The 17,221-nt window shown below is 34.0% G+C and overlaps 1 protein-coding gene across 18 annotated transcripts in view; it reads left to right on the forward strand.

Moving 5' to 3' along the window:
• The window catches only part of LOC141397624 (anoctamin-1), a 67,630-nt gene extending 51,325 nt beyond the window's left edge, over positions 1 to 16,305 (forward strand). For 17 of the 18 annotated variants that reach the window (XM_073974175.1, XM_073974171.1, XM_073974169.1 and 14 more), the window contains 10 exons: positions 5,220 to 5,459; positions 8,282 to 8,442; positions 9,397 to 9,565; positions 9,635 to 9,690; positions 9,764 to 9,922; positions 10,001 to 10,161; positions 10,284 to 10,528; positions 10,596 to 11,217; positions 14,259 to 14,746; positions 14,813 to 16,305. In XM_073974175.1, coding sequence (XP_073830276.1) covers positions 5,220 to 5,459; positions 8,282 to 8,442; positions 9,397 to 9,565; positions 9,635 to 9,690; positions 9,764 to 9,922; positions 10,001 to 10,161; positions 10,284 to 10,528; positions 10,596 to 11,217; positions 14,259 to 14,746; positions 14,813 to 15,145 — 2,634 coding nt within the window. In that variant the 3' untranslated portion in view covers positions 15,146 to 16,305. Of the gene's footprint in view, positions 1 to 4,411; positions 4,806 to 5,219; positions 5,460 to 8,281; positions 8,443 to 9,396; positions 9,566 to 9,634; positions 9,691 to 9,763; positions 9,923 to 10,000; positions 10,162 to 10,283; positions 10,529 to 10,595; positions 11,218 to 14,258; positions 14,747 to 14,812 lie in introns of those variants that run through there. The other variant, XM_073974177.1, reaches the window with a different exon arrangement.
• Positions 16,306 to 17,221: the final 916 nt, after the last annotated feature.

Consider the following 17,221-nt stretch of genomic DNA (forward strand, 5'->3'; position numbering starts at 1 on the left):
TTGACATTTGAGGTTCTCTGTGGTCACGAAACTTCTCCACCAAAAATCGAAGTAGCTGTTATTTGAAATTTGTAGTTTTCAGTGGTCACTAAACTTTTTCAGTAAAAATCGTCACATAGGTCCATATTTGGTATAGCTTCCATATAAAGGTACCTCCCGATTTTCGGTATTTTGAGGGTCTACCCGTAATTTTACTTTTGAGGTTGGTTTCCTGCAGTTATAAAACTTTTCCACCAAAATTTGTAAATTTATATACCCCCGTAGTTCGTACCTTTTACCTGGCTGAACATATTTTTAGATTAGATTAGATAATTTAGGTATTTATCCGTGGTCGAAAAATTGTTCCACCTAAAATTGTGAAAGGACACTTATTAGTCTAATTTTATTAAGACTATTTTATGGTAGAAGGTATATATTAGATTCCACTTAATCCTTTGAACCAAATCACCATTGTTCGCTACCAATGAAGCTAAAATAAACTTAAATACAATTCAATATGAGGAGCACGTTGTAAATCAGTTTCCAGTTTCTATTTCTACCAAAATTGCCACGCACTTTCTCTTTTAATTATTGTATTCTTAAAGTCAAGAACAAACATTTTTAACAAATATTTTACATTCATTTATGCACGGAATTTTATGGAATACCTTATTAGTGTAGGGCAAGTTCAATGATAAATGCTAAATGTATTCCCAAAAAGGCCAAGCGATTAATTTCGGCAAGAAAAGTATAAATGTGTATAACACAACCACTTTTTATATTTTAATAACAACAAAAATTCTCACTACTCTGCTGCTGAAGAAAGGGGAGTGGAGAAACTTTTATTTCTTTGTAAATTTGTCGTGATTTAATTTTTTTTTGGTGTCAGAGGCAAGGGCGATGATTGTACATTTAATTCATGAATGTAAACAACTGTGGTGGCAATAAAGAGAACTGTATGAAAATGATCTACTATGGAGATTTGGAATAAAAAGAGGTTCCTATATGTAATGAATACAAATTCTGGAATTTTTAACTCGCTGAACTTAAAAAGTTTTCTTGGTTTTGTGATGAAATAATAGTCGAAATCTCTTCTGAGATATTTTTGGAAAATACCACATTGTGGAGAGAGTAGAAATGTTTGTTTTACACACAAATGCTTTGGTTGCCGATCTTCAAATTTCAACGAGATAAAACGATCTAGTTAAAACGAGAAGCCTGTCCATTGTTAAATATAGGAAATAACTCTTGCCAGAACTCTGGTATGTACAACCCGACAGCAGCAAATTGTCACAGTCATAAACAAGAAATTTCGCGTAATGCTAGTGCCATGAGGTATTGCTGTGGGGTATAACATGGTCGGACCGGTATTCCTATAGGCCCTTTTGTTTGGTTTTAATGTATCCTATTAGCGATTTCTGTTACCATGAAATTGGAAAGCAGTGATGAAAATAGTTTTGGGGTATTCCTTTTAATAAATACTGATAACCAAAACGACGCACTGATAACCAAAAATACACGCAATTCTGCAGAAAAAGTTGGTTAAATTGTGTAAAGAACAGAAAGTGGATGGTAACCTTATATGGAGACTGTGGCCAAAAGTGGACCGATATCGATAGCGATTCCAAAATTTTTTTTTGGTTCTGTAGAAAATCGCAAATCGAGATATAAATCATGTAGGGAGTATACGAAATCATGGACCAATATCGACAATTTTTCACGGGGAAGTTTGCTATACAGTAAGAATTCGGGGTATCCGGATTACAGCAAATAATGTCGAACAATGTGTTGGTAACAGAAAAATAGTGCTGCGTTATAAAGACATTCGATTGTAGCTAGAAGCATTTATGTAACCCCTTCCCATGTGAGTCCCACCGCTATGTATAGTATGGAGGGCATATTATGTTTGTGAGTAGTTCTAGCGTCCACAATAATTGAGCTAGAACGCTATATTTTAGTACCCGAGTGTACCAGCACAATTTTTAACTGAACTACTTAGTGGTCACAAAACTACTTCCTTAAGCATTGTCAACATATCTTTATGTTTTGGTATAGCTCCCATATAACGATACCTTCCGATTTTCGGTATTTGGCTTAATTTTTAGACCGAACTACCTGTAACTTGACATTTGAAGTTCCCAGTGGTCACAAAACTTCTCCATCAAATATTGTACCTTTACCCGGGGGCTATAACCCATTTTCGTAATTCGAACTAGCTGGAATTTAACTACCTGTAATTTAATATTTCCCAGTGGTCATAAAATTTCTTCAACAAAAATTACTAATATACATACATAGGTCCACGTTTTGGCATGACCTTACGATTATGAGTATTTTTGTTTTCTTTTTCTACATTTCCTTAAGATTGGATGTCCGTTGGCACTTATGGTTCCAGTGGTTAAAAACTATTCCATCAAAAATTGTGGACATAGGCCCATGTTGTGGTATAACCCAAATATAATGGTAAACTTCGGTATTTGGGGTTCCCACGGTTGAAAAACACTTTTCCTCCTAGTGGGAGGAAAGAAAATAGATTATTCCATATAAGGTCAGAATATTTCATGGTGGAGGGTGTAAAAAGTTCGGGCCGGCAGAACTTTACGCTTTTTTTTCCTTTTTTGTACCCTCCACCATAATATGGAGGATATAATTAAATTTGTCATTCGGTTTGTAACACATTGAAATATTCATCGAAAACCCTACAAAATATATTTATTCTATTCTGGCCTTCCGTCTGTTGAAATCAAGATACAGGTCGCAATTTTTAAGATATTTATAATTTTGATAGAAGTTTATATCTCCCCTAGGATTTTTGGCATTGCAAATGGGCTGTATCGGTCCCCGTTTTGATGTAGCCGCAATAAAACGGTTACCTCCGATTTTCGGTATTTCGAAGGTTTTAGCCTCATTATAACACCGAAATGGCTGAAATTTGGAACTTTGCTTCTTTGGGGGTATACAATTTTATATCTGATATTTGTCGGTATAGGTCCACGTTTTCATATAGCACTTATAGAACGGTACTTTCAGATTTTCGGTATTTTGAAGTTTGTGGCCTCAATATCCCACCGAAATGCTGAAATTTTGTATTTAGCCTTAACTGGGGCATAGTCTTCGTTGGGGGTATTAAACTTTCCACCTGAAATTTATCGGTATAGGTCCATGTCTTCGTATAGCCTCCATAGAACGGTATTTCCCAATTTTCGATATTTTCAAGGTTTTAGCCCCAATATCCCACCGAAATGGCTGAAATTTGGTATTTAGTCTACGCTGGAGAAATAAATCTTTCCACCTGAAATTTATTAGCTCCCATTAAACGGTACCTCCCGATTTTCGATATTTTGAGGTTGTGGCCTCAATATCCTGCCGAAATGGCTTAAATTTGGTAGTTTATCTTCGGTATAGGTCCTCGTCTTTATATAGCCCCCATTGAACGGTACTGCCCGATTTTCGGTATTTTGAAATTCGGTATTTAGTCTTTGTTAGCGTTAAAAAACTATCAACCTTAAATTTTTCGGTATAGCCTTCATAGAACGGTACCTCCCGATTTTCGGAATTTTGAAGGTTTTGGTCTCAATATCCCACCGAAATGGCTGAGATTTGGTATTTAGCCTCAGTTGGTGGTATACAACTTTCGCTTGAAATTTGTCTGTATAGGTCCACGTCTTCATATAGCCCTCTTCATATCGACTCCTCCAAACAATAGTATGCTAAGTCGACTTAGCATGTTTTCAACTTCTTTACATTTTTACATTTTACGTCCTTTAACTTAAATTCTGTCAAATTTTGGTAATGATCGGTCAATCCGAACAGAAGTTATAAACAAATGTTTTCTCAGAATAGTAGTGAAAGTCAAAGAAAACTGTAAACTTTGAGAGCTTCTCCTGCAAAACTCACTTTTCAGACTTAGCATACTATTATTTGGAGGTGTCGATATAACCTCCGATTTCAGTTATTTTTAAAATTGTGACATCAATATCCCCACGAAATGGCTGAAATTTTGTGTTTAGTCTTCGTTTGTGAAATAAAACTTTTAACCACAAATTTGTGGGTGTAAGTCTTCCCATAGAAGCCTCTTTAGAACGGTGGGTAGAAAACCTGAAGAGCTTAGTAGTTACTAATTGTTCATATTTACTTCAATACAGTTCGTGGTGGAGGGTATAAAAAATTCTGTACTTGGTATTTTTGTTATACATAGGTACTTTGGGGAATGAGATGAGTATTCAAAATATATCTAATTTTATGGCTCGAGTTACAAAAACTAAACATATTATACGTAGCCCTCTTTCTATTCCAAATCATCCTCTTATAAAGAGATTTCATACAATACTCTTCAAACAGATGATGCACAAGAGATTCCCCGATCATGCAAATATGTTCCACATTCCACAATGAAGAAGGCCGCCGGTGTCAGCTACAATATTTGCCCAGTTGCTGTTGGTGTTGTTTTTGAGTTGACGTCTCATCTGGTCTCATAGAAATATACAAAACAGTTGATTCAGTGTTCTTGTCGTTGCTTCGGCAGAACAACAAGCAATAGTTGCGCGAAAGACGTGTGGAAAGAATCCGAAAAATATTATCAACTCTTTTTTGTTTTAATTTTTACAAAACAAAGATTGCTTTCAAAAATGTTCCAATAACAACAAAAGAAAATATTAGCTTTAATGACTCAGGGCATCAATAAATCTTCCGGTGCTTTTTGGTGTTTCCTAATGTTTTGTTTTCAAAAATAATTATTAAGTTCTAAAAATAAGTACTATTTCTGGACTATGGGAAATTGTATGAAATTATTTGCCGATCTCGATACGGTAGATGGTGATCAAAAAGTAAGAATATATGTTTTGAAATTAAAAATGATAAACTCTATATACATATTTATACGGTTGGATAGGGTTATAAAGAACTCTTTGACATTGGTATGCTATGAATGAATATATTATGGGGCTGGTATAATTTTTCACAATACCTTGCATTTTATGATAACCACGTTCGACTGTATTTGACATTTAATTATTGCTTTCGGTTTGATATTTTTTGGCTTCAATATTAGTTTGACCATCACCTATAAAAGTATGTAGGTTTATATATTTAAGTATGTATGTATATTCTAATATTTTAAATAGACCAAGTCAAGTGCATTTATAAGCATTTTTATTTTTTTATATTCTTTAATTGTAGATATTTTTATTAAATATTACCAAATATTTTTTTCACTTTTGTTTCCGTTCTCTTTCCCATAGACGCGACGACGTTTCCAAGATGGTGTACGTGGCGTTGATTACGTTTTGGCCTACAATGGTTCCGATCACAAACTGGACAACATCAAAAAACGTGAAACATTCGAAGCGAATTTAGAAAAAGAAGGCCTCCACCTAGAACGCGATAATACCCAACGGATCCATTTCATAAAGATTCATGCGCCCAAAGAAGTGTTGTATCGTTATGCTGAAATACTTAAAATAAAGCTGCCAATGAAAAAGGTAATTACACTAAATTATTTATTGGAAATTTTGCCTGTTAGGGCGAAGATCAATTTAATATTAATTTTTATTAGTTTTTTCTCGTTGGAGTTTGTAATGAAAGCCATTGAACGGACAAATATCCGTCGCTGTAAAACACAATGCATTTGAGAAAACAAAGTTCGATGAGAGAGAAGTCACTCCACAGCCGATATGTCTGATGAGCTACCTAACTAACAGCGATCATTCAGCTCAAATCCAGCAAGAAAAATTAATTAAATGATTTAGTTTTGGCTGATATTTGGTATTTAGTCTTCGTTAGGGGTATAACACTTTCCATCTGAAATTCGTCGGTGTAGATCCACGTCTTCATATAGCCCCGATAGAACGACACCTCTCGATTTTCGGTATTTTGAAGGTTTTAGCCTCATTATCGCACTGAAATGGCTGAAACTTTGACTTCGTTGGGGGTATAAAGCTTGCCACCTGAAACTTTTCGGTATAGGTAAACGCCTTCATAAAGCACCCATAGAACGGTACCTCCAGATTTTCGATATTGAGGTTTTAGCCTTAACACACCGAAATAGCTGAAATTTGGTATTTACTTTTCATTTGGGGTATACAATTTTCCACCTAAAAATTGGTCGGTGTAGGTCCATATTTTCATATAGCACCCATAGAACAGCACCTCCTGATTTTCGGTATTTTGAAGGTTTTAGCCTAAATATCCCTGAAATTTGGTATTTAGTCTTCGTTGGTGGTGTACAACTTTTTATCTAAAAATTTGTCAGTAGAGGTCAACGTTGTCGTATAGCCCCCATAGAACGGCACCTCTCGATATTCGGTATTTTTACGGGGTATCCCACCGAAATGGCTGAAATTTGGTATTTAGTCTTCGTTGGGGGTATTAAACTTTCCGCCAGAAATTCTTCGGTATAGGTCCACGTCTTCATATAGCCCTTCCAGTACTTTTCGATTTTCGATATTTTTATAGATTGTGGCCTCAAAATCCCACCGAACTGCCTGAAATTTGGCTGAAAAGTCGAATTCTGTAAAAACTATATGCAAAGAAATACTCATAACTTCTTTAATATTGGTCCAATTTCAAAAATTATTTTTTTACATGTTTGTGCTATTTAACAAAAACTAGAAGAAATTTTGGCACAGTGGGCCAGGATGCAAATTTCGCGATTTTAAATTTAAAATCAAATTTCAACAATGATTGACCTATTGGATTTTCTTTAAATTTTTTTTGTATTAAACTACGATCATTTACAATCATTTTAAGTCCTATTTGGTAGTGGGATTCGAATGATTACTATTTTTTCTAAATTTTTTAAAATTTATTAATAAAGTTTTTCCTATATACACCACTGTGCAAAATATGTTTTTTTACCAAAAACATAATACTGTTACGGAATTAGGTTTAACTAATCTCCGTGTAGACGTTGTTTTATTCCCCGATACAATTTGTACCAAATAAAACAGGGTTCGTTTTAGATTACGCTTCTACAATGCTTTATTTACTTTATTACACTTATTCGGAACTGACTGTTATAGCTAAGTACACAGCTTTACTTTACTTCTTTACTAGTCGATGTTTACACTTCGTGATAAAATTCATAACTGCCCACTGTTTGGCCGGCATCTCATATTTATACCCAAAATCTCCTTGGTCTAGAATTATCCACAAAATCTGGCAACATCTCGAATCTGTGCAACGAACACACAGACGCACATTCGCAATAAGCGAACAACCACATTCACATACATACATGGGTGAAATACGAGTGACGTAATTACAACAACAAACAAATTCAAGAAATAAAGAAGTAACAAACTAAACAATAATTACATGATTGTTGCAAAACAAAACAAACGCACATTAATAAAAGTTACTTTACATCCAGAATAATGAAGAGAGTTCTACATGGTAGTTGTTGTTGCTTAAATAAAGTAACTGCGTAATAAAACTTTACGTTACAATTCAAATTTTTAAATTAACGGAAATTAAACTAAACTAACTTAAACCTATCAGTTACATTCGTAACAATACGTTGCATTTATTAACATTTAATTTGTTGTTTATTTAGGAATTTATCTTAAACATCTTAAAAACTTCTTTATTTAGCGATTTTAAGAATGATTTACGAATTGGTATACCAGCATTAGTGGGTATTACTGAATGAAGTCCTCTTTCGTATTTAAATAATCATCTTCGGAAGAAAATATCTCTTTAATATTTGGCAGATTATTTGGCTCGGATGCTCAGTCATATAATTCCCGAGCTGTAGTTATTTGATCATTAGCTTAGATAGTTTATTGTCCGGCTGGTACAATAATTGCTAATCCATTTTCAAAATCAAAAAATTATTGCGTTTTTACGATGTTTAAGATAAATTCATAAATAAAAAAAAAAAAACAAAACAAATGTTTAAAAAAATTAAATTTTTTGGTAAAATAACAAATGTTTCACATTGGTATATAGGAAAAATTATATTGACAAATTTTGAAAAATTAAGAAAAAATAGTAATCATTCAAATCCCACTACCAAATAGGACGTAACATTTTTGTAATCGACCGCAGTTGTTAAAATTTGATTTTAAATTTACAATAGCGAAAATTGCATCCAGCCCACTGTGCCAACATTTCTTCTAGTTTTTGTTAAGTAGATGATAAAACAACAATACATATAAATAAAGATTTTTTTGGAGGGAACATTGTCATTACTTTGATCAATATCAAAGAAAACCTTCTGAGCGATATAAAACTTATATTCTGTATAATGTATGTCCTTTAGCATACATTTTTTTAACCGATTTGTTTTTATTTAATATTTCAGATTCCTGGACAAGATCAAATCTATAGAGAAGAATATGAACTCAGCGACAGTGTACGAACGTGTTGTGGCAATATATTCAAATCAATACAACTGAATCCTGAGAAGTTTCCACCTAAACCAAAACGTATTCATTTTGAATTTCAACGCAACTATGAGCATTTGTAAGTACCTTATCCTTTTTCAGACATCAAAGAAAGCTTCTGAACCCGAGCGGCGTGTTGAACACAATACGACCCAACTTGTAGAAAAATACACAGAAAGTGTAAGGCAACATTAAGGTATGGAGGTTAAACCCCCTCCCTGGAAAAATGTGATGTGGTCATGCGTGGCGGAGACATTTCATTTACTTTAAAATTGTTACATCTCAAAAATTCAAGTATCGAGAAAACGCGTTTTAAGTTGCTGATGGAAAGGTGATAAATTTCTGTGCAAGATCAAGCATGTTTTGAAGTGTTTTAGTAATTCATAAACTCAAAAAGATTATTTGATGATTTATGCCAAACTCCGAGTAAATTAGCTGTAACTCGTTGAGTTTTAAAGATATCGACACGAACAATATAAAGTGGAAGAATTTTAATCTGCATTTCTTTGGACCTTACCCTTAAATGACTTAAGCAAGAATTCAAGAATCTAAGTCGAAGTAGCCATCTCCGTCTGTTTGTCTGTTGAAATCAAGATACAGGTGGCAATTTTTAAGATAGAGCTTTATAATTTTGTATAGAATTCTCTATTACTATGATGTTTGGTATTGAAAATGGGTTATATCGGTCCATGTTTTGATATAGGCCCAAAATTACGGCACCTCCCGATTTTCGGTATTTTGGAGGTTTTAGTGCCATTTAGTCTCATTAAAATATTAGTCTCATCCAAGGAATGTACATGAAAAGGTTTGTAGGTACTACTTGTTCATATTTACTTCAATACAGTTCGTGGTGGAGGGTACAAAAATATCGGCCCCTCCAAACTTAACGCCGTTCTATCTTTTGATCAGATCACGTATTCTAATAGTCCAGTGTATAAAAATATGCATAGATGTTTCTTTCAAAGAAATAACACAACTGCTTGGATGCCTTGGGAGGAGTATTAAACTAAAATCTTAAATCTGTCTTTTCCAGATTTGATTGTGAACAACCAAATTTCTTTGATGCCGGCACACGAATTTATATAATCAATTTTATATTGGAACGACAACATTTTATAGAAGGTGAAGAGACTCCAGATAATTTAGGTATAGAGAAACTTTTAGCTGATGGTGTTTATGAATGTGCGTATACGCTGCATGATGTAAGTAGTCCTAAAATAATTCCTCTTCTTCAAAGCAACAAAAAGAACTTAATATTTTTTTACTTTTAGGACACTGATAGAGATTTACTATTAAGCGAATGGGCCAATATTAGAAAATGGAAACAGTAAGTTCAACAAATCTAACGTTTATTGTAATTCTCTCTTTAATATATTATTTTGTTTTGATTATTCTTCCAGTTTACAACCTTTAGATGCTATAAAGGAATATTTTGGTGCCAAGGTGGCCATCTATTTTGCATGGCTAGGATTTTATACACACATGTTGATACCGGTTAGCATTTTTGGCATACTTTTCTTTATTTACGGTTTTATAACTTGGCACAATGATCCAATCAGGTAAGTTGACGAACATGGACAGACGTCCAATTGAAAAGAAGAATATTTTTTTAATGAAATATTTGTTTTTCTTTGCAGTCAAGAAATATGCAATGCAAACAAAACCACCCTAATGTGTCCGCAATGTGATCGTAATTGTGATTATTGGGAACTGAAGAATACCTGTGCATCATCGAAAATGAATTATCTGATAGATAATAATATGACAGTGCTATTTGCTTTTATTATGTCAATGTGGGGTGAGTAATGATAACAGCAAAGAACACATGTGGGTAATCATAATGTCTCATTAATCCAATTGTCTCCATTATATGAAGTTTTATTCCTTCGAAGAAATATTAATTGCAATTCTGCTTTCCAGCTGTTACCTATTTGGAGCTATGGAAACGTTACTCAGCACGCCTAATACATAGATGGGGTCTCACTGGTTATACCCACGACGTGGAACATCCTCGTCCTCAGTATTTGCAAAAGCTGAGGAAAAATAGAAAACTGGCTCAAAAATTGGATCAACTGGATCCGGAAAGTGTGTTTGAACCGGAGGTGCCTTTTTGGACTACAAAGTTTGTGCCCAGTTTTACAAGTTACAGTTTAATGGTATTATCGGTAAGTGCTTCAGTCTGAGTTTCCATCCTACAAATATGTAATCCATTTCCCTCTTTTGATATTTCAGATATGCATATCACTTATAGCCATTTTTTCAATGGTTGTTTATCGCATGGCCCAGAGAGCATCACACAGTGTTTGGGGTGATGAAAATTCAGCCACATATAAAATTATGGCCATGCCCTTTACGGCGGGTATCATTGATTTGATAGTCATTTCAATATTGGATTATGCCTATAGTTCTTTGGCTGTTAAACTAACTGATTGGGAATATTGTCGCACACAAACGGAATACGACGAGAGCTTAACCATAAAACATTACGTATTCCAATTTGTAAATTACTATTCATCGTTATTCTATATCGCTTTCCTTAAGGGCAAATTTGTGGGTTACCCTATGAAATATAATACGATATTTGGTTTTCGTCAAGAGGAATGTAGTCCTGGTGGTTGCCTAATGGAACTTTGTATACAATTGATCATCATTATGGTTGGTAAACAGGCTGTGAATGCTATTATTGAAATGTTAGTGCCATATTTAATGAAGAAATTTAGAAAATTCTCAACACATGTTGGCTTACGTCGTCGTAAAAATGAAGAGAAATTGGTGTCTTGTAATCAATGGACGGAGGATTATCATTTGGAGCCATGGACAAATACATCGATGTTTGGAGAATATTTAGAAATGGGTAAGTTTATGGAATTTGTTTTTAGTTTTAAAGAGAACATAATCGATTACCATATTTACTATTCCTCCAAAGAATTTAAATTGAAATAGTTTCAGTTATAAAACTAGTTTGTTTTTAACACCCACAACATCCACATTTTGCCATGGAATCATGCATCTTTATACAGAAGTCTATGTGATGGGCAATAATCCTCTTAAAACACTCTACCTAAGTGGTATGTGGTAAACAAACTAGGAGATATTATCCCTCTTTCAGAACTCCATGGTTCAATCCACGAGCTTCGGCTGCTTGTTATGAAACAACACGGTCGAGTTGCATTCACACAAATTTCTAACCGAAGCCTCGGAACAACGTGTTTGAGTTGCTTTCACACTTTCTAAATGTAACCTATTATCAATTGTCGGGTCATGGTCTGGAGTATGAGAAATTCCAAGGGGGGTTATATAATTCGGTTAGTAGATCAAAACCCCAAAAGGGTTTTGGATTCTCAGGCCAAACTTTTCTAGAGCCCCTTATATATAACGTTAACCAAGCAAAGCTTTGAAATTTGATAGAAACAAATTGGAAAAAAATGGGTCATGACGGTTCACTTTTTTATAGATCCCATATAAGGGTATACCCAAATTTCGACTATTTTTTACGTTGTAACCATATTTTATGACTAATTTACCTACATATATGTTGGTATTTTGAATTCTTAGTAAATAGAAATTACTATGCAAAAAAATCATCAAGATAGGTCCACTTCATATATAGTAGGTACCCTGATTTTAACTACTTCGAAGGTCTTGGCAACACTTTCCAATTGATTAGCCCCTAATTTGACATCTTTGTTTCCCAGGGGGAAGAACAACTTTTCGCCGAAAATTTTCAATGTAGGTCCATGTTTCAGAGTAGCGCCCATATAAAGATACCTCCTGATTTTACCTATTCCAAGAGTATTGGTCACATTTTTCCAATCGATTTGCTTGAAAATAGTATGGAGGGTATAATAAGTTTGTTTTTCTGTTTGCAACGCATTGAAATTATCATTTGCGACCCTAGATTTAGAGTTCCTAGGGATCAACAAACGTATACTCTACGAAAGTTCTACAGCAAAAATTGTCAACATAGGTCCATGTTTTGGCACTGCTCCAATATAACGGTACCTCCCGATTTTCGGTATTTTGAGGATTTTAGCTACAATTTTTAACGGAACTAGCTAGCTATATTTTGACATATGATGTTCTCAGTGGTCACGAAAGTTCTCCACCAAAAATCGTCAACATATTTCCATATTTCAGTATAGTCCCAATATAACGGTACCTCCCGATTTTTGATATATTTGGGATTTTAGCTGCCATTTTTAACCGAACTAGTGTAATTTGACATTTGAAGTTCTCAGTGGCCACGAAACTTCTTCACTAAATATCGTATGCATAGGTTCTTGGTTTGGTGTAACCCCATATAAGGGTACCTCCCGATTTTCGATATTTTGAGGATTTTGGCTACAAATTTTAACCGTACTATCTGTAATTTGTCTTTTGACATTGAGGTTCTCCTCCATGGTATAGCTCCCATATAACGGTACCTCCCGATGTTCGTTATTTTGCGGGTCTTAATTACATTGTTTTGGTTAACTACCCGTAATTTGACTTTTGAGGTTTCCTGCAGTTATAAAACTTTGTCATCAAAAATTGTAGAGATAGGTCGACACTTTGATGTAGCCCCATAGGTGGTACTTTTCACCAGGCTGAAAACATTTTTTTGATTACATTAGATAATTTATGCATTTGCTAGTACGGAAAACGAAAAATGTGTTCACCTAAAATTGTGAAAAGAAACTAATTATTCCATTTTAATTAATTCTATTTTATGGTGGAGGGTACAAAAAGTTCGGCCCGGCCGAACTTAACGTTATTTTTTACTCTTTTTTCATTGCTTATCTAGATTTGAAATTTGTGGAGAAATGAGGTATCGGTAAATCATCTGCCTTTATTGATGGATGATTCTCCCTTACCCTACTGCAATGCTTTCTGCCTAAGACTGTTTTATCTTTTTCGGATTAGTCCGACGCTTATATTTGTCATTACTTTTGGAGCGCATCGAAATATTCATTCATTCAGAGACCCTATAAAGTATACATATTATTGATTAGCACAAAATTCTAAGTCGAAATAACGATACCCGTCTGTCCGTTCGCTAATCTGTTGAAATCAATATACAGCTTGCAATATTTAAGATGTAATTGTTGTAATTTGGTACAGAAGTATCTGCTACTCCTACGATGTTTGGTATTAAATATGGGCTGTATCGGTCCATGTTTTGGCATAGAACCCATAGAGCGGAACTTCGTGTTTTGGTATTTTGAAGGCTTTAGACACACTTTCTTACCAAAATGGCTGAAATTTAGTCTTCGTTATGGTTACAAAACTTTTCCCCACAAAAATGTGTTGCGATAGGTCCACGATACCTCCCGATATTCAGTATTTTGAAGGTTAGCCACATCATCTTAATGAAATTTGGTATTTAGTCTTCATTGAGGCTATGAAACTTTCCAACAGAAATTTGTCAGTATAAGTCCACGTTTTGACATAGCCCCCATTGAGCGCTACATCCCGATTTTCGGTTTTTTTCAATATCTTATACTATGTTCACATTTACGAAATCCACTCGATTTCGACTGTCAATTTCATTGCTCAAACGCCAAATGAAATCCAATCGATTTCAGATGAGTTTTCATTTGACGTATACGCAAAGGAATTGACAGATGAAATCGAGAGGATTTCGTAAATGTAAACATAGTATTAGCCACATTGTCCTACACAAATGGGTAAATTTCTGTATACATATAGTCTTCGTTGGGGACATACAACATTTCTGCATATAATTTATGGTACAACTCCACGTTTGATATAGCCCCTATAGACCGGTATCTCCCGATTTTCGGTTTTGGCCACATTAGCTTACCGAATTACCTGAAATTTAGTATTTAAAAACAACAAAAATTATTTTAATCTGAATAAAAATATATTTGTTTTTTAATTTTTAACTTTTTTCAGTTATCCAATTTGGCTTTATCACTCTCTTCGGATTGGCATTCCCATTGGCACCGTTGCTGGCACTTATCAACAACGTCATCGAGGTACGTTTGGATGCTGTAAAAATGCTGAAATTTATACGCCGACCTGTAGCACAGCGAGCACGTGACATTGGAGTATGGTTCAACATAATGACAGTTGTGACAAAAATTGCAGTTGCTTCATGTGCCATGATTATAGCGTTCTCAACAAATCTAATACCCAAACTAATCTATCGTCATGAAACGCAAGATTATAGCATGCAGGGTTATTTGAATTTTACATTGGCATATTTTGATACCAAAGATTATAAAGTACAACCCATTTTGGGTGAATCGAAATATGGTAATGTGACAGAATGTCGCTATTCAGAATTTCGAAATCCCCCTTGGCATGAACATCCCTACAAGAGACCAATGTATTATTGGAAGATATTGATTATACGATTGGCCTTCATTGTTATATTCCAGGTGAGATTTGGTGAGATTTGTTGTGTTTTGAGAGAAAATTTGAATGTTTCTTTTTTATTTTTTCAGAATGTCATTGGCGTATTGCAGACCATTATTGCCTGGGCCATACCAGATGTCTCGGGCAAGTTACTGCGTCGTATCAAACGTGAAAATTTTTTATTACGCGAACACATTATCGAATATGAAAAGCGCCAAGCCCAAAAGGAAGCTGCAAAGAAATTAGCCGAAAAGGTCCATGGTCTTGCATCGAATGTCATTAAGGGCATTACCAATAACATCAATAATAATGCATTAAATAATGGTGGTGGCACATTTTCCGATCCCATTGAAGAAGAAGATGATGATGTTGTCCAGCTTCGTAAACGCAATATAATACAAGATGACACAACACAACTGTAGTTATTAGCTTCTGTGGTAGTAATAGGTTCTAAAGTAGCAGCACTAGCACCGGTTGCCAATGTTGCCAAAGTAGTAGTTGTGGGCAACCGGAAGCCAGTTGTAATAGTTTTGTTAATTATGGACTATGATGTATAGCAGCTGTATTTGTATTTCGTTTTATACTGTGTAGTTGTGAAAAAAAACGCTTCCTATATTCTTTTAAAGCTTAGCGTGAAATGTTTGTTTTGTATCGGTGTCTGAATATTGTTTTTGTGACTGGAGTTAAAGATTTTAAAATTTGTTGGGTCTGAGTAAAAAATATAACCTAAATAATTTTACAAATGGCGTGAAGTATGCAGTTTTCCGCATAAAGACTACTGATAGCTAAGAGTGACGCTGGCGTCAAGAATCTAAAACTCACCCAAACTATAAAACACATTTACTCTGGCTGCCAGTATAACTTCCAGTCCCAAATTTATTCTAAAATATTTTCAATGATATTAATTTCCCTGTGGGTTATTTTTAAGCTATGTTGGATTATTTTTCGTCACTATTTAAATTGTATTTATTTTTTATTAATATTCGATGAAAAACAATTAAACAAACTTAAAAAACTAAACAAATAACAATAAAAATAATTAAGAAAGTACTTAAAGTACGAGTACTAACAAATGTTAAATTTTAATAACAATAATAACTAAGAAAGCTGCTGGAAAAAATATTTATAAGGAACAGGAAAAAACTAAGTCGAAATAACTTTTTTTATATACATACATAATAAGCACTACAAATACCTGCATCACAAATTTAGTTAAGATTTAATTTGCCTCAAAATAGAAATGGTTAAATTATTAACAACAAATTCTGAAACACTCAACACACAATATGCCTTAATATACACACAAAGTTTAACAAAAGAAGCAGTCCATATTTTTTTAGAAGATAAATTAAATTTAGTTTTTTATATTGAAATTTGTACAAAATGTTAATAAAGAAACAAGAAAAAAAAAACATCATACACACAGAGACTCTCTAAGAAAATAGTATAACACACAAAAATAGCAACAAAACAATATAAGAATATTTTTTAAATCAAGTTACAAAATGCCTAGAAATTCCTGAATATTGTTAAACCAAAATTGTAAAAAATAAAAATAATATACAAATGTATTGATTCCGTTTTCATTGATTATTTTATACCTATACAATAGAACAATACTTTATCTATACTTATAAAAGAGTTCAGTAATGATGACTCACTGACTGACTGACTGATTCATAATCAACGACCAGGCTAAACGGCTGGAGCTAGAATCTTGAAATTTTGAGGGAGTGTCACTCTTGGTCCCAAGGTGTCAGATAAGGCTGGATTTTTGGAAATTCGAACTAGAACGGTACGAAAAGTACTAAAAGGTACTAAATATGGTACCCTTGGTATTAGGCAAACGCGAAGAGGTAGAATTCTGAAATTTGGAATGAGGTTCACTGATGGGGAGTTAGAAAGGTGTACCAAAGGGTTTTTGGAAATTCGAACTAAAAGTGTACGAAAACTACTGAAAGTTACTAAATTTAGTACCATTTGGTATTACGTGAACGGATAGAGCTAAAATCTTGAAATTTGGAATTAAAATCAAGGTTTAGAAGATGAGTTGATATAAGGAGGTGGTTTTGAAAATGTGTACTCATGTGTACGAATTGTACTAAATGGTACTAAATTTGGTACAATTTGAATTTGGGCGAACCTATAAAGTTAAAATTCTGACATTTGGAAATGCTATTACTGTCGCAGTGTAGGATAGAGGTATTTTGGAAATTCTTACTTTTGGGTACGAAAAGATCGATCACCCAAGATCGGACACATTTGGAATCCTGAAATTCGAAATTAAGATTACTGTTGGATAGAGGTAGGTTTGGAAATTCGGACCTATGGGAACTAAAAGTACTAAATGGTAATATATTTGGTACAATTTGGTTTTGGGTGAACGGATATAGCTGGAATCCCGAGATTCGGAATAAGGATTACTGTTGGTGTGTAGGATTGATGAAGTTTTTGAAATTTTTTGTTATGGGTACGAAAATTACTAAATCGTACCAAAT

Source organism: Musca autumnalis, unplaced genomic scaffold, assembly GCF_047663935.1.
Source record: "Musca autumnalis isolate F117 unplaced genomic scaffold, ASM4766393v1 scaffold_3, whole genome shotgun sequence".
Classification (NCBI taxonomy): domain Eukaryota; kingdom Metazoa; phylum Arthropoda; class Insecta; order Diptera; family Muscidae; genus Musca; species Musca autumnalis.